Source organism: Tinamus guttatus, unplaced genomic scaffold, assembly GCF_059628265.1.
Source record: "Tinamus guttatus ecotype Peru unplaced genomic scaffold, ASM5962826v1 Tinamus_guttatus_pri_ptg000211l, whole genome shotgun sequence".
Classification (NCBI taxonomy): domain Eukaryota; kingdom Metazoa; phylum Chordata; class Aves; order Tinamiformes; family Tinamidae; genus Tinamus; species Tinamus guttatus.
In genome coordinates this window covers 5,028,539-5,046,569 of record NW_028288745.1, presented here as the reverse complement: position 1 = coordinate 5,046,569, position 18,031 = coordinate 5,028,539, and the positions used below count along the sequence as shown (strand labels likewise).

Sequence of the window (18,031 nt, the reverse complement as noted above, 5' to 3'; positions counted from 1 at the left end):
CTGGAAAAAAACAAGCTGTCTGAACACTGTGTCTATAGGCAGGGACACTCCTCTCCCCGCCGCATGTATATGTGCACAATTGTGTAATGCAGTGGTTAAAGTTCAGCCTTGAGCCAGGACTTACCCTCCCTGAGAACTGCTCTGACTTCATCTCTCAAAGTGCCCAAGAGAAATTTGTTCTTGATCTCTAACTGTTGACCAAATTACTCTGTTGATGAGCAGGACTTTTGAGAAGGAAAAAATGCAGCTGAAGGCACTGATCTTGTTCCTACAGTGTATAGTGCTTTTAAAGAATCCCATTCAAATACCAGCTTCCCAGGTAACCTCTGGTACGTGGGTTTGTGGGTTAATTACAGGTTCTAGCTGGGAGATTGGGCAATCTAATATTTTTACCTCTGTACATCTCATCTCATTTGTGTTCAGGAAACAAGCCCAGCCAGGCTGAGCCTCTCCGCATGCTACAGCTCGTCAGCCAACACGTGCTGTGTCGAGGTGGTGCTGAGAGGCCTCCGAGCTCTCCTGGTGCCCCCGTGCGCTGCAGGGCTCCCCTGAGCTCTCACGTGTTGGGCACCCACGTTGTCTCAGGGGCCCTCGCCCAACACAAGGGCCAGAAGCCTCCTGATAGTGCCAGCACTGAGGGCAGGGCTCGAGCTGAAAATCCTTAGCAAAGGGTCAATGGATGTTTAAGGGGTCTCAGCAGACAGCTGAGCAGCTGTTTAACTCCCCGCTGCCTGGCGGGTGGGTTTCGGTGCTGCCCTGGCCGTGGCTGTGCACAACATCCATGCGACCAGGCCCCAGGGGCAGAGCAGCTCCCGGGACGCACTCGCTGCCAGAGGTGGATCTTCCAGGGAAGGCCGAGGAGGCCGTGTCAACACCTCACCTGGCATTGCCCGTGCGCACTCGCAGCGCTGACTCCACAGGGAAGGTGCCCTAAGTGACGCCAGAGCGTTTCCCGTGAGGGGTGACGCAGGCCGGGAGCTGCCCGGGCAGGAGGGCTGTGCCTCCTGCGGCGCGGGGAGCAAGGACAGCTGCACGCGAGCTCGTGTCGCCTGCATCTCGTGGCACCGTCCTCACCCCGCGGGAAGATCTGGGGGCACATGGTTAAAATAGCTGTGGGCTCTGACGGGCTCTGGCGGCGCTGAGGAAGTTCAGGGGAGTTTCCAAGGCAGCTCCCCTGGGGCGGGGGGAGGTTTGCTGCCCGGCACAGAGGATTTCAGCGCTGGCTCTGCTCCGAGCATGGAGATGCTGCGGGACCCACCGGGGCCTGGCGGTGTCCTTGGGGCCGCATCTCCGCGCGGGAGGTCCCCAAGGAGGGCCTAGCGCCCACACGATCACGGCTCCGCACCGCTGCGTCGCAGCACTGCCCCCCTAAAAGGGCACCGAAACCCTCGAAATCTGTCAGTGTGACAAAGGCAGAGGCTCTCGCCCAGCAGTGCCTGGAAGCAGCGTCTCACTGTGTTTTTCTGCGGCACACACAGGACTTCACCGTGCCGCTGTAACCTGCTGGGCCGCTCCCGCGTCCTCCCGAGGCGACAGGACCTGAGCAGGGAGTTGTCAGAGGCCCTTGGAGCCGCGTGTCCCAGGGCCACCACAGAGCCGCTGGGAGAGCTGCCGGGGCCTTGCAGAGGGCACTGGCGCAGGGACACGAGCTCTTGCCCTTAGAGCTATCGCGGGCTGCTCCCAGCTGCTCCCAGCCGCGAGCTTCTCAGGCGGAGGCTCCCGCAGCCGGCCCCGAGGACACCGCCGCTTTATCTCCTGCCCCAAGATACCAGAGCTCCGTGAGAAGCAGGCTGACATCAGCAGAGCGGCAGGACGCGGCTCGTGCGGGCGCTTCCACACACTGCGGGAGCTGGGATCCCCGCAGGGCAGGGGATGCAGCCCTGAACCGCTCTCCCTGCGCGGTGACGCGGCTCGGAGCAGGGTCCGGACACAGCCCTCGGCTGCAGCCCGTGGCCCCGGGCGCCTCCGCGCACCGTGTGGCTACCAGGGAGCCCCGGGTCTCAAAGGGCTTCCTCAGCACCCAAAGCGTGGTCAGTTTTCGGGTATGCCAATTTTTGATGAGAAAAAAAAAGAAAAAAAAAAAGGCAGCCTGTGTGATTGTCCTGGAAGTGTTTTTGTGAAACATTTTATTTGGGAGAAAGTTGTTTATCAACAAGCTAAATAAAATGTCTTTGGAAAACGTTTGGTGAAAGCAGGTCCATAGGGCCTGGATCCCTCTGCGGAGGAGCCTCGCCACAGAGGAGGGCACAGAGCAGAGGAATCTGCCACCCTCTCGCGTGCCGACTGCTCTCGCAGCACGTTCGCGAGGCCGCTGCTCCCCGCTCTGTCACACTGTGACTAAGTGACCCGTGAGTTTCGGCCGTTCTGCAACACCCCGCAAGGCGCCTGGGGAGGTGACGCCTGCTTTGTCCCCCTGCCGTGTCTAACCCCGCGGGCAGCTCCTCGGCCGCGCCGCTCGCACGCGCCCGCCCCGGTCTGCACGGGCAGGGCCGCGCCGAGACCGCCGCCGCCATCGCCCCGGGGAGGCCGGGGGAACATGGCGGCGGGAAGCGGCACGGCGACCCTCGCCCCCTCCCGGAACTACAACTCCCAGCAGCCCCCGCGCCGCCCCGCGCTGCCTGCTGGGAGATAGAGTCGTTCCATCCCCCCCGGAACCGTTTGCCGCCGAGGGCCTCGGCTGCCACCAATCGGCCCTTGCCTGCCTGGGGCTGTCGAGAGAGATGCCTGACAAAAAAAAAAAAAGTCATGACAGAAGGCCGTTATTGCAACTGCCCGCCGCGGCGGAGGCAGTGACACCCTCTCGCTCCTCGCGCGCGCCGCCGGCTGTGCCGCCAGCCGTTATTCATTATTAAGGCAGTTTTCCCTTTAACGGATCGTTTCAGGCGGGCGCCCAAGAGAGGTCCTCGCAGGGGCGGGGAAAGCGGGTGCGCTCCCCGATTCGCCGCCGTTGGGCCCAGGAAGAGCCAATCAGCGCCGGCATCGCGCGGAGGGTGGGCGTGGCCGATCCCAGATGCGCCTCCTATTGGTCCGCACGGGGCGAGGGGGTGGGGCTGTCGGGGGGCTGGGGTGACGCGTATCCTTCCAGCTCAGCGCGTGAGGGCAGAGGGGCGGGGGGAGGGGGGCAGCAGCGGCCGCGCCGCTCCGCACGGGGGGAGGGGCCGCGCTAACGGCCGCATTAACGGCCGCATTAACGGCCGCGCCGCTCGTGCTGCTGCCGCCGCTGCCCTGCGCCGGGCAGGAGGATGCGCCGGCTCTTCGCGGCCGCGGGAGGCAGACGGCGGAGACGATGAAGGAGCCACCCCGCCGGCTCCTGGCCCTGGGCTCCTGCCTCTTCTTCTGCGCCGTGCTTTGGTGAGTGCCGCCCGCGGGCCCGCTCCGACGCCGCTGGCGAGCGGGGTCTCTCCGGGTGCGGTTGCCGTGGGGCAGCACCGCTGGGGGCGTCCCGGGCCATGGCGGAGGGGTCCGGAGCGCCGGGGACTAGCGAGACGCGGCGTGGGAGGGGGGTGAACGTGTAACTGGGGAAGGAAAATGCTGTGGTTGGAGAAGAGCAGCCGTTGAAGCGCTGGGAACATGCAGCCCTGGGGGAAAAGGGGTGGGCTTGGGAAGGCAGCTCTTAAATAACTTATTATTCACAGAAAATAAAATCTTTTAAAGTCATTTATTTTGCTCCTGGAAGCCCATCCTGGCTTCATAGTTGCTTGCCAGGTGTATCAGGAGCTCAGAGTTGCACTGTGCATTTCTTTACGTATTCTGTCGGCCTGAGCTTCCTGTAGGAAGGTTTGCTGCTTTCTTCTTCTTTCAGTCTCAAATTTGCTTGTGTTGTCTGCAAGATTAGTGGCTAGAATCTTCCTAAGCTGCCTTCAGTTTTGCACAGGTCACATCTTCTAGGGGTGTTCTCTGTAGTGGTTCTCTTGGCCATATTTTGTCCCTGCCTCTTCTCTTTACTTGGCTTTCAAGTTTCATTAAAGTGTGACTTTTATCACGCCCGAAGCAGTAGAATATATTTCTGCATGACATTTTTTTTAAGCTTCTTCTAAAACTTTGACCCGCTTTGAACTTGTGACTCACTGGGAAGTTGTAGCCAGTTTGAGCAGCAAACTGGAAATGTGAAAACCTAATCAGCAGCAGTTATTAAAAGAGAATGCTGTGTACTAATGTGTTATTTTAATGCTTCCTGAGAAAATGTTTAAATACTCTAGTTTAAAAGTGTTTGAAAAGATATGTGTGTTTGTCATTTAAGTTATATATGTAAATATTTTAGTCTTGTTGGTTCTGATGGCACAGACAAGGGGAAGCCCCTTTAACAGTGCTCCTTTAGGCTGTGGATACAGAATCAACTGCAAAACTGATACTGAAACTTGTATAAATAGGCTCAAACAGTCTCGGACCAGATTTAGTTCCCTTTATCACAGTTGTTTTTTTTTTTTCAGGAGAGAATACAGTGAGTCTGCAAAGCTCAGTTGTTGTGTCTACCTTTAGGAAAAGTGTTAAAGAGAAAAGTTTCTGCCTATATTGATTTGATTCAATGAGCTGTGAACCTGAGGCAACTCTCTCCAGAGAACTGTTGTTGTGTTTGTTTGCTTTTCATCTTTCCTTGCTATTATTAGGAAAGCAGTTTTGGGATTTATTTGCTGTGCTTTGAAGGCTGATTGTCCCCTTTGCCTTAGGGCACTCTGTAAGTGGAAGTGTTCCCTGTTTAGTAACAACTAGCTGATCAGAGTAATTTGTTGTGTTCTCAGTCTCTCTTTAACAGGTAGGTAACTTTAAGGAAAAGGCACCTACTCCCATGTGGTTTAAGTCATATCATATTTAACTCTTTCATTGAAAGACATGCTTTTTTCCCCTCCTAAAAAGAGATTGTGCTTTCAAGCTCTGTCTTGTCTGATCTATAGCTTGCACTAGGCTATCTCTGAGCTTTTGCTATTGGGAAATTGTTCAGGCTGCATGTTTCCCCTGCTTGCTCTCTCTCCTTTTTTGTTAAAGAGCTGGTAGATGGATTAATATGGAAGGAGGACTGTGACTTTAATTCATTAGTCCATTGTCCAAATGCTAATTCATATCAGACTTAATTCATCTGTTTACAGAATGGCATTAAGGCTTTCTTTGATTTCAGTAGCCATGTCAGGCTTGTAATTGGGAAGTCTCTGAGCCTATTAATCCCTATCTCGTTGTTGAGCTATGTAACATGGTGAGTTGTGATGTATTTGGTACTTATTTCTCAAAATTCATCAAATCACTTTCATGGAAGCCACTAAAAAACTTTAAATAGTAAGTGTGGAAGACTTGCTGCTTAAAACTGTTACAAATTTTGGCATATTCCCATAACTGAGTCTGCCAGGTCTTTTTAAATTTAGTTGCCTTGGAATGTATTCTTCAAAGGATTTGGTGCTAGTAAGAGAAGCTGTCTCTTTTGAGGATGAAACTGGTCTGTTACAACAGAGTATCAAAATAAAAGCAAAAAAAAAAAAACAAGGAGGGGGGGAAATTTAGAGAGAGAAAATAGAACCGCTGCGGGGAGAGGGGAGGGGGAAACAAAGCTCTAAGCTACTTGCACTCTGGTGCACCTGGGCTGTTTTATTCCTGGATAGGTAGGTATGTTTTTTGATTTGGTGAAATTAAAATGGTAGTGGTGGTGGGCATGTGTCCCAAGTACATACTATAAAGCTTCCTAAATAAGTTGATGCAGTGGAGAAAAAATAGCAACTGGTAAAAATGGACTATAAGACACCTGACCTTTCTTACTGAATGATTTATATAGATATTATTTTATATATATATATAGTCTATGTATATATGTAAACAATTCCTAGTAGCTTGAATATGATTGTTGGGCATTAGGAAATCTGTAGATGGGCAGATGCTTGGGTTTAGTTATTTACTTAGCTGTGCCTTTTCAGTAAGGACACTATGGGAATTTGGGGAGGAAAAAAGGAAGCTATGTTCCTTTGGGAGTGTAAAATCACATAGTTGACATGTAATGTTGTTCCTAGCAATGCTGTTCCAAATAGTTCAAAAGAATGGGGTGGCTGTCTAGTTTTAGAGAAATACTTCTGATTGAGGTAAAGCTTAGGAATATACTGCTCTAAAAATAATATGCATCTGTGCAGCTTGGAGCTCTGGCTGTACACAAGCGACTACTGTTGTTCTAAATCTTCACCAAGCATTTTAGCCTTTGTAATTCCTTTGTGTGGGTGATAATAATAGAAAAACACTCTTCAGATTCACAGTACTTTGTTATTTGACAATATAGAGAGCTAAATAAGTGATATGGATTTAGAAGCTTATAGTAGTAGAACTGCTATCTGAACTGAGACCAGCTGAGACAGTAGTTTAAACAATAGCCTGCATGGATTGCTGTGAAATAGCCTTTTGCCTACCAAAAACTGCACTTTCAATGTGTTAGATATAAGTTTAATAAAGAAATCATGCGTGCCCTAATTTGTGCTTCTATGATTCATTTCATGGCAGAATCAGTGCTTTGCACATCCTGATTTAGTTAGCTCTATGAACCATTTTATCATTCCCAGTTCTACAATTAGAAATAAAAGGAAGATGGGGATTAAGTGCATGGGCATGTTAGGATCCTTTAGTTGCAGCTACTTTGAGAGTATACTACAGCAGTCAAGTAAGACTGTTTCTGCTGGAAACCCCTCATGTAGTAGCTCTACCGACTTGGAAAGCCATAATGGGAATGTGCCCTGTAAACTCTAAAAGTCAAAATAGGTCAATGCCATAGCCAGGGCTAACACCTAAATACAATTATAGGGGAGAGTAGTGGTTGGTTGGTTTGTTTGTTTTCTCCTTGTGCTTCGTATTCCTCCCTCTAATAGGTTAAGCATGAGTCTCTCTATATATTTTAACGAGATAAAATATTCCCACTTTGAGAGGCAGCCCTAGTGCTCTGGGTAAAGTTATTAATATAACTTACTTATACGGGGGTTTAGACTCTTGCCTGCTGATTTTTTTTTTTCTTGTTTTTACTTTGATCTGTTTAAAAGACTGACACTAAAATAAACACTATATGTATATTTTATGGCAGGAAGAAATGACTTGCACTGTTTGTATAACTAAGACTTGTTTCAGGCATCTTATTTCAAAATAGGAGGTATTTTGTTTGAAACTGCCCTTGCCCTGTAGTTAAGGCTGAGGCAACTGCTTTAACTCCTGGGCTCTAAAATCAGATTTGAATATGCCTAGCTTGCAGTACCTTCAGTGTGAGCAGGTTATGGGCAAGCTGAAATTCTGCTGTCTTTTCTTAAAGACAAGTCCTTGGCTCAATCAGTTCTTGAATATTTAACTTATAAAATTTTCTTTGAAAATCAATGAAGTGCTTTCATGTTGCATCTTCTAAAAGGTTTGTCCTAGAAACTTCAAATTTGTTTGCTTGTTATGTGAGTGATATGCTAAAATGCTATTCACCTCTTGGTGAGGTTGCTGTGTTTCTGTGTAAGCCCCTAGTTGTTGCTGAAGTCAAGCACATATTCTAGTACTTTTTTTTTTTTTTTTTTTTGCCTCTCTAAGCTGTTATTTCTGCCTCACTTTAGTGTTTCTCTTCACTAAGTAACTTTACAGATTTTGGGGGGTTAACTCTTGTTTTTGCTAACTTTTTGTTTGTTTGTTTCCATTACTTATCCGGCTTTTAGCAAAGTCCATGCTTCTTTCCAGAGCAGAATGTGCAGCTTCCTTTAAACCTTCATATGAGACTTGCTAACAGCTCTCTGCTTGAAGAGCATAATTTTTAAGCATGAAAACCAGTATACCTTTTATCTGAAAACATGGTAACAGAGCTTGCAAATCACTGAAAAAAATCTCTTCATTCTTACTGAAAATATTGAGCAGTGTGGTGGTGTAACATGCTAGTAAGTAGTGCAAAGAAGTCTTTCTGAGGTGACTGAAAAAAAGGTGTAAATTACTTGCCTTGGTCAGAATGTCAGTAGAATGTTCTGACTACTCAAAATAATCCAGCACAGATGCTGAAAAGAAACATTGCTAACAGCCCCTGAAAGCCTTAAAGTTAAAGCACAGACAATTAATTTAAGCATCTGGTTGATGCCTGTTTCACCCCTTTCCCATTGTCTTCATGGTCAATACTTATAGGTTCCCCCCCTCCCAGAATGTACTGTTTTCTCCAAATTCTTGCAGCAAGAGTAGCTGCAGAGCTGGACAGTGCAGGAGGGCTTTATCAGGATACAGCCTTCAGTGCAGTCTTGCAGCATTCTGTGTTATCAAGAATGACTAGGAACTGTATGCTTGTCTGAGCCCTTCCACACGGGCACATTTTGAGGACTAGGGTTGGTAACATTTTGGGGAATTGGTCCTGCTTTGGACATCTTAAGCTGCGTACCCAGATAGTCATTTGAGAATGAAGAGCAATGTTTTTTGGTGATACTTTATGGTATGCATCTAATACAGTGCCCAGAATAGACAAAATCCTGTATCAAAACAGTATACAGTTATGGGACTCTCAAGATGACTGTGATATGACTGTCCTTTAGATAAGGAGGAGACTGTTGCTAGCACTGAAAGGAAGGAAGAGGGTTCCAGTTTTAGTCCTCAGCCTTGTTTTCTGTTATTTAACTTAGTACAACTGTGGACTGTCATCAACAAATTTTGTTCTCCCTTTGCCTTCTCGCCTATTTACAGGGTAAGTATGCAGTAGCTATCCCTTCACCCTCCAGAGTTAATTGGCATGTGGCTACACAATCGCTAGATTGGATCAAGGGTGCAGGAAAAATATGTGGCTAAGGGTGGGATGAGTGGCTGCCATTTTACCCTACAAATGTAATCATCTCGTCAGTTAAATATGAAGTGCGTGGTGCAAGTGTAACCTTGGTTTATGGTCTATTCTATGTTCTGGTGGATCTGAAATGATGAAAGCCATTTTAAGTGGAAGATTGGAATTTCACTGTCTCAAGCTATGGAATTTGGCTTTTTCAGAAGTGCTTGTAATGGTCTGTTCTGAATGGAGTAACTGTCTGTTTGTATAGCATTTCAGTTAGGAGGGAGGCTAGAGAGCCCCTTCTTTGGAAAGACTGGGGAGGGCTTTTTTATGTGTGTGTGCATGTGGAGTGTGGGAACACTGTGGTTAAGGGAAAGCAATAAGAAATGAACTGAGAAGCTGAAGCTTTCCTGCATGCCCAGCAGCTGAAAGGCAGACTGGCTTCCTCATGCTTTTACAACTTTTCTAGCCCTTTGACTGATTAATCCTGAATAAGTTATTTTGTAATCAAGAAGGTAAATTTTTAAACAGCAAACATGTACCTATCCTTTGCTTTATGTAGCACTGCCTGTTCTGAAGTGTTCCCATGAATGCTTCTGCAGGCAAGTGTCACACAACAGACAGTGACATCTTCATTCTTGCTCTGGGATAGCCCACTGGGTTTGGTGTATCTGCACCTGTTGGTAATACAATCCTTGGAGATGCAGAAAATGCCCGTGATAGTCAGAGAGGTTCCTTTGTGTACAGCGATGGCCTGATAATTGGGACACGTGATGGCTTTATTTTCCATTTGATTAAAATTGTTGTGTATTGCAGATGTCAGCTTTGACCTGTTTTGAACTGCTTAGCTCTCAGCTGTCCAAAAGCCCATCCTATTTGGGGAGAGTTTAAGCAAACAATTGAATCTTCTGTGTATGTCAGTGTTTGAAAAGAAAAGCTTAGACTAATTTTCTGGTAAGGCCAGATTGAGCACAAACTGCTGTTTATGATCATGTGTGTTTTTTGTTGTTGTTTTTTATTCTAGGCATCTTGTAGCTTGTTTGATGCATTTTTTGTTTGGTCGGTTGTTTTGTTTTTTCCCCTGGCAGTTTACTTTTTACTTGATCTTTTTCCTTATCAAAGCACATTAATGATAGCTGTGCTGCCTCTCGTAGTCTTCTGCATCTTCCTTCACAGTTACTTCAAGATTTTGAAATAAATTAAAAGCTGGCACTCTTTCAGATGAAACCTATACTGCGATTTCAACGCAACCTGTGTTTAAACTTTTATTCAGGTCAGTTAGAAGCCCTAACAGCCATCAGCAGACCATATATAATTCCTATAGCAATCAACAAGTATACTGTACCTTTCTGATTTGGCTTCCTAGAGAAGCTCAGCATAGGCCTGCCCTGCAAAGAGTGAAGATTTGTTTTTCTGTTTGTAGTCTTGAGCTTGCAGGCTTTGCTTTTGGATTTATGCACATGAAGCTTAAATAATCATGGCGTGTTTGAGAAAATAGTTTTAAAAAACCATTAATGATGATGCTAAAAGGCTATTGCTTATACTGTTGTTCTGTATAAGATTAAATAGCCTCTGCTAGAGGCATACCTAGCAAAAAATAAACTTCTATATCTGCAAAAGTAATTAAATGTTAGTTACACATCTGGTACAGTATCTGAAATATTTTGTCACTGTCCCCATGTTTGAAAATATGCCTTGTGCCTGAGAAATCACTGTCTGGTGATTAATAGTGGATACTATTTGGGCACTAAATTTGCTTACTTCCACGTCAGCATTGGAATATCACCCTTTCTTTTTGAGGAAGGGAAGGGTGTGGGAAGCTGCTATTTTCTTTGGAGGTATTGAATGTCTTTACTGAACCCAGGGCAAACACTGCACTCAGTAAATAAATGCTTTGTCTTGCGCGTTTGTGTGTCTTTTTGGATATACTGAAAGACTTAACAGAGGGGACTTGCCATTTGGCCAGGTTCTTATTAAAGGCTGTATCATTTATCTGTTCTGGTAAAAGAAGCCTGTTAAATGTGAAGAACGCTGAAATAAACGGGAGAAAAAGCAGAAAGAGAAATAGTAGTTATAAGGTGATCAGTTTGCCTTTCCCCAGAATAGCTAGTTTCATGGGATCTTGCTTTCTTTGAGTTGACATCCCTCATGCTCCGTCAGAGCTTAATGGCAGCAGCCAAGCGATAGGTCCTTTCCTCTGAATCCCCTGTTCCAGGAGGGGCCCGCTGCCTTCGGCGTGTGAGTGTGTGCATGCGTGCGTGCATAGAAATCCTCCTTCCCCTCCCTTGCTTCGAGGGCTTTTAGCAGACTTGAGGTATCATGTTGGATTTGGGCGATTAGGCTGAGAAGAATGTCTGAAAATAAGTAAATTGGATATTGGACACAGCTTATGTCAGACTAGCTTAAATCTGTTAGCCATCAAACTGTGCACTTTTCCAAAAGCTCTGGTTATGCTAATGAAGTATGTCCTGTTGTGCATAAGGCAAATCCTTGCATAAGGCAAGAAGTGCTATGTTTTTGTGCCGAACACTTTTGATAACTACAGATGCTAGTTATTAATGCTATTGTGGAAGTGTACCTCGCATTTTAAAATGCTGTTAGCAGTTGACACTAATGATATATTCCCTTTTCTACATTAAGGAACTTAATGTTATTCTGCACAGCTCAGTGAAGATCCCAGCTTAGAGTAAGCAAAACCGTGCATACACATAAATATTATCTTACAGAAGGGGTGAAGTGAGTCACAGTATGCTCCATATAATCTTGCATTTTTGATCTTACATTTTTGTGAAGAACCAGGGGCTCTTTATAGCAGTAAGGGGAGCTTAAAGTTCTGAAATTAAGAGCATGAGAACTTCTCTATGGTATGACTGAAATCAACCGAAGTCCGCCTCCATATGAGGAAGAATTTCTTTCCTGTGAGGGTGACAGAGTCCTGGAACAGGCTGCCCAGAGAGGTTGTGGAGTCTCCTTCTCTGGAGATCTTCAAAACCTGCCTGGTTGCCGCCCTGTGCCACATGCTCTGGGTGTCCCTGCTGGAGCAGCGGGGTTGGACTAGCTGAGATCCCTTTTAACCTTAAGCATTCTGGGGTTCTGTGCCATCCCTATTCAGGAACGTAGGGGAATTGAAGTGTAAGCTAAGAGATGAATAGACCTTAAGGTCTGGTAACATTTAATGATGTCCTTTTAAGTGTGTATCTTACGCTTAGGATAAGACAGGGTTTCAGTGGAAACTTCAATATGAAGAAGCAGCTATGAGATGCAAATTTAAGATATATGGATGTCCATACCTCTTATTGTCAACTGCCATAACATCCTTAATGTTCAGTGCATGGTTTTCACCAACTGTAGCTGCTCATGCTTGTCTGGAGGACTTCCATTTGGTTTGGAGGAAAGCTGTTACAGAAGAGGAATTGCTGAGGCACGGTGGTGGGTGGGACAGAACTGGGCTGTGTTGTTTGCCTTGCCACGTCTCCAGAGTAGCATGTCGGATCACACACCTCCTAGCCGGCTGCTTCCTGCTCTTCTGGTGGGAAGAGACCTGCCGAATTCCTTGCTAATGCTTTCTCCTGATGCAGGTGAAAGAAGAGCAGCAAATTTGTATCTCAGCAGCAAAAGCTCAGATTTATGATTGCCTGCAACCTGGAGAAGTAGTGCTCTCCTTTCTTCTCTGCATATATATATATATACACACAAATATAAATATGTGTGTGTATCTAGTGTGTGCGTATATAAATATGTACAAAAGTTTTCTGAAATAGTAGCTGTGCTAGGGCTTCATGTCAAGTGCTTCTTTCATCCCAAGTACTGCTGGCCCCTGTGAAGGGCAGAGGCATTTGTGTGAGAACTGCCCTTCCTCCTGGCTTTGCCCAAGAGTAATGGTGCATTCATTGAAGGGCACTGAGCACAAAGCTGAGAAAGTTGTGAAGTGGAAAAATGGTGCGATTTAAACATTTAACTTCGGACATTTTTGTGATGAATGTATTCTGCCTGGTGTGAGAGATTTCTGCCAGGATCTAAGGTGAGGCTTAGCAGTGTGTGCTCTACCTTGCATATACTTGCTGTTAGACACTGTTCAGCTGCAAATGCATCTTGATGTATTGGCTACTGGTGGCTGCAAAACTCACCTAGCTATATTGTAGGCCTGATTTGCTATGGAGGCTACTGTGTGACAGAAGCCAAACTTTGTTTGCACCTACTGGAGGTAGATGCAGCAGTTTTAAAATATATTTTGTGAGCTTGCAATAGATAGAGGAGGCTTCCTTCTCGGTGGGGAAGCTATGCTGTAATGTGCCTTTCAGTAAAGGGGATCTTCAAGCTGTTAAGACAGGTGATAATTCCAGTTCTTGCCGTGAAACTGGTCCCAGTGGTATAAGTGAATCTCAACCTACTAATGTTGCTGTCATGACTGACTGCTAAGGCTGGGCTTTTGTCAGACCTCTTTGCATTAAAAAGTTGCTGCATCCAGCAGTTCTCAGGGAAACTGTTCAAAGATGAAAATATAAAACCCATCTCTATGAAGACATGGTGTGATATATAGCTAAAGCAGCATATAGTATGCCACGTATACGTATGTTTTTAGACCTCTAATACGCTTGCTTTTATTAAATCTCTTAAGTTGTGTTTGATACTTCTGATAATATAGAATTTACTCATGTATACTGTGTATGGGGGAAGGGGTAAAAATGGACTTAATTCTTAATGTTTTGCTTTGTTTTTCCTGGTAATAAACACTTCTAAATATATCATCTTTTTGTGGCAAAGAAAAAAGTTGACTTGAAGTTCATTTTAACTTGCAGTAAATAGCTAATATGTCGGCTTCTGCTTTGTGTGACATGACCCCAGTAACAATCTGGTGATACTTATTACTTTCTTTTGGAAGTAATATGTAGTGCATTCTCCATTTCTCATTTCTTATGCCCATTAATAGCTTTGATAAAGGAGTATCGTTAAACTGTACATGAATGGCTTTATTTTTTTGGCACCTCACAGAAACAACTGAAAAAAGGCTGAAGGAGGCAGTGTTGAAGAAACTCATAGTACTTTAATTTTAAAATAAGGTTTTATTTATTATTTTGTATTCCTGTTCTTTAACAGGCTTCCTGTTTGGCATGTCTTTTGTAAAGAGAGTCTTTCGTCTGCAGTGCAGTATGCTCCAGGTGAGGCCTGTGCCCTGGCAAATGACGATGAAAATATCCAAGAAAAGGTATGCTAAATAAATAAATGATGTTAAATAATTTGATATTAAGTGCTTGAACTGACTCATTTAGTGTTCTGTGTTAAACTTTTCATGTACTCAGTGGTTCTGTGAACTGTGGTGCTATTTCTGAGCTCTTGTTTTCTTAAGGGCTTTTGCTATTATGAGACAGTATATCTGGACATTTAAAAATAATCTAGTAATGGTAATGCAGGTGTTTTTTTGAGTGCCACGAGTTACCAGAAATGAATGTTTGGGATTGCATGTGGATCTTCTTAGGCCCTGATAAGGTGATGGCTGCATATGTCATGGCCACAGTATTCCATTTGTATCTGTGCTGTGTTAATCAGCCTAGTGCATCAATGATTGCTATTCTAAGTAAGAGGTTTAAGATGTGTTGCTTAGGTCTGCCTTTATCTGTCATTTCCTTTTGTTTAAAACACGTGCCTGTTGCTCTTGACTAAGCCTATGGAGATTCCCTGCTAAAGAAGGAGAAGTTCAGGCTTCCTTAGGTCATTTGTTTCTTGAAGGCTTATGGGATTTAATCCCAGAATTTAGGATGTGACCTAATATTTGGGGGACAGTGTTGCTTGCCCACTGTCTTGAAGATTTCCTTGTAGAGTCTCCTACTTGCTGCTCCTCCAGTGTGTATGCTAACCCTATCAATTTAATATTGCACGCTGTTATGATCATGTGATCTTGTGTATCTTGTATACAGGGTTTCAGTTTGCCCTTAAAACAAGGAATATTTTAATACTGCATCAGAAAGAATGTTTTAAAAATTGCTTATATTGTAGTTGCTCTACTTAGAATTTCATAGGAACAAGTACAAACTATTGTCAATTCTCTGCTCTACTTTTTAAAAACACTTTCCTCAAGTACATACTTGTTTTTAGTCTCTGAATTTGTTGCACTTAAAAATCTTAGTAAATATTTAGTTGTAAAAGTATAGTTTATTTTACATGTTGCAATATGTTTGTGAAGTTATTCTGGTTTTGTGATAAGATGACTGTAACTGAAATGTGCTGAAGTGTTACTTTGTAATTCTTTCAAGTCATTCTGTTTTAAATTGTCTAAAAATGATTTCTTATTTTGGGCAGCATGGGCATAGAGAGCTTGTCCACAGGGGAGCCTGTGGGAGAATGGAGCAGACTGATTAACTTGTTTGAGCACACAAAGACAATGTTAAGACAGTCTTGAATTTGTCTGTCAAGGCTTATCTAAATTGTTTGAATTTGCTGTAGGCTTTGTACAGATGAAAATTTAAACATACATGGACTGTTGCTCTGAAGATTTGTGTAACTTAATTTTCTGTTTAAGTTCTAGTGGTTGTAAAGGTAATATTTAGATTAGTCTCTACCAAAACTAGGTGCTTGTCAGAATAGAAAGCTTATTTTACTGCATTTTTACTATTGCTTTATCTTTTGATAAACTAGGGGGGAGTGGCTGGTTCTACTGGAATGCAGCCTTCAGAACATACAGAGTCAAGTAAACAAAGTTATTCAGCAGAGGAGATACTCGATGTTTCTACAAAACCCGACCAGGTAAGCCTTTATTTCATTATTCTGTCTGTGCATTCTTCAAATGCTTCTGTGATTTTTGGAGTCTTTAATTGTCATTGTCTAAAGCTCTTTGTAACTATCTGTCACATTCCCCTTGCATGTAAGGTTGCTTTGAGACTCATGTCTCCAATGAAGGAGAATACCTGTGAGCTAACAGACCTTGCAATTCCAATGTGCACAAGTAATAGAATAATGTACTGTTTGACAGTACCTACTACATTTTTCCAAATTAATTTAAAATTGGATACTGTATGTATCTCTCTTTACATGCACATGCCATCCCTATAAACACATACATCCCTACCTTTGCTAACAGACAATGTTGCCACACTGGTCCTCTATCTAAAGAACTTCTGCATAGGTTTTATGAAGATGAACAGAATCAAAAGACCTGGGGTGAAAATACTAAATATAAGTGGTATTTTAACAGAACCTTATTATATATTTCACTTGCTGAACTATTTGGGCCGTTCTCTCTTGACTGCTGCTTTGTAGGGATGCATGGATGAGGAAGTTGTTGTATATGCGTCTTTTTCCTAATATTTTTATGCTATAAACTTGAGTCTACAGAAGTTGCAGCTGTCTTAGTGTAGCACTGAGTACTGGATAGGTTTATGAGGAAAGAAAAACTGTCTGAAGCGTGTGATTTCCTGTAATCTGATTTTTTCAGGTTCATTGATACTGGAAGTATGCTTTACTGAACTGTTTAAACTCTATACTAGTAATTATTCTATGAACACCTGTCCTATCCAAACTTTCAAAAACTTACGTTTGTCTCTAATGTTTTCACAGACTGCAGAATTGGGCGAAGCAAAGCAGCCTGAAGCTGAGCCTTCACCTTCAGTAGATTTAAATGAAGCTTCGTCCAGCATAGCTGCAAGCACTGAAAACACTTCCAGTTCAGCTACCTCAGAGATACCTCCAGTCTCGCAGCCTGAGTAAGCTCTTTATCTTTATTGTTTTGGTTTTTGAGAGAATAACACTTAAGTCTGGTGCTCTTACTTAATCAAGTTCACTAGAGATAGGGCGCTTGGTCTTTTTGCTGACTGCTTGTGTTCTTTTCCTGTGCTTTAGTTGATGGTGTCAATGCTAGTGGAATGTGCCATCATTCTACTAGGTGTCTGGAGTAAGAGCTCTGTATTGTCTAAAGTGTCATGCTGTTACCATTAGCAGGTCTAAGCAGCTGCTGAGAAAGGGGGGAAAAACATCTAATGACTTATATGCTAGATGATCTGTGCTATGAAAGCCCTTGAGTCTTCAATGTTAGGATTTCTGCCCCTCACAAATGTGCTTTTACATCAGTGATAAGTGCCATAATCCATCAAGGCTGTTTTAGTTCCTTCAGCTAAGGATGAGATTTGCACCTTTTTTTTTTTCCAGCACTTGCAGCAGTCTGAAATAAGTTCTGGTAATAAGAAACTTTTTTGATAGACTTTTTGAGTTTACCAAGTTTAGTCTCATTACAATAGAAATGATCTCAAATCTTGTCTACTATTCAGTCTTTCTTAGTCTGATAGGGCTAAGAACTGCACATCTTTTGATGCTTAAATGCATAAATGTTTTAACTGGAAGTTTTGGAAGATAGGCTCCCAAAATGCGTGTGTGTTGTAAAGCAAAATTGCAGTGTAATTTCAGATTGGGCTTTTACAGCTTTTGTTGATTACTGAACTGATTTGTTTGCGTGCTGTGATGAAAATCTACTGTTGCCAGTTCTTAAAATCTTAAAACATTTGGCTCTAAGATACTGTAATTCTTTTTATCTTGTAACTGTTGAAAATAGTCTTGCTATCGTAATTGAGAAAAGCGTGAATGGTAAACTCTAAAGATTGAAGATAGGAAGAAAGTGAAAAACAAAATATGTTTGGGGGGGCAGGATGAATATAAAGGCATGCACACTTCTATGTTCTCAAACTTCAGTTTGTTTTTAAATAGTAATGGGTGAATTTTATGAAAAAAATAACTTCAGTATCCAGGAAATACTGTATTTTGTTAAGTTAGAATATGAGGTTTGACTACAACAATTCAGATTTGGAATGGCTGCACTTCATTAGACTGCATTCTTCCTGTTTTGGAAGGTAACTCGTATCAGTGTAACAAATTCCAGCTGTATTAGGTATTTGTAGGACTTGTTAGAATTTGTTCCATAGCAAAAATGTCTTGAATGCCTGTGTGTGGTTCTGCCTCCCCTTCTTCCCAAACCTTTATGATATGAAAGGTACTAAAATTGGCTCCTGTTGTTTGTTCTTGCTGCTTCTGTTGATCATAGCAGTCAGAAAATCAAGTTTGTCTTTTAAGTTGCTGGCATGCTGTTATGCTTGTGAGGGGAAGAAAGCATTTTGCAGCTCTCAGGGTACTGGATTAACCTGGATTGTTGCTGATGAATGCTTATGGTGAAATTCAGGAGGCAGAATAAGGGCTTTTGTTTAGATCTGGTTAATAACCTTCTAGATCAGTGTGAAAGTCATCCCTGCTCTGGGGAAGGCAGGAAACCTGTCAAGTCAAACTGTTTGTCCGACTTCCCCTGTATCCACCTACTCCAACTACTAAAGAACA

General features: G+C 43.7%; 1 protein-coding gene across 2 annotated transcripts in view; it reads left to right on the top strand.

Moving 5' to 3' along the window:
* Positions 1-3,244: 3,244 nt before the first annotated feature.
* SUCO (SUN domain containing ossification factor) overlaps positions 3,245-18,031 on the top strand; it is a 34,180-nt gene continuing 19,393 nt past the window's right edge. For both annotated transcript variants that reach the window (XM_088524422.1, XM_088524421.1), the window contains exons 1-4: positions 3,245-3,351; positions 13,817-13,925; positions 15,353-15,460; positions 16,271-16,416. In XM_088524422.1, the coding sequence (XP_088380548.1) occupies positions 3,287-3,351; positions 13,817-13,925; positions 15,353-15,460; positions 16,271-16,416 (428 nt within the window). In that variant the 5' untranslated portion in view covers positions 3,245-3,286. The remainder of the gene's footprint in view (positions 3,352-13,816; positions 13,926-15,352; positions 15,461-16,270; positions 16,417-18,031) is intronic.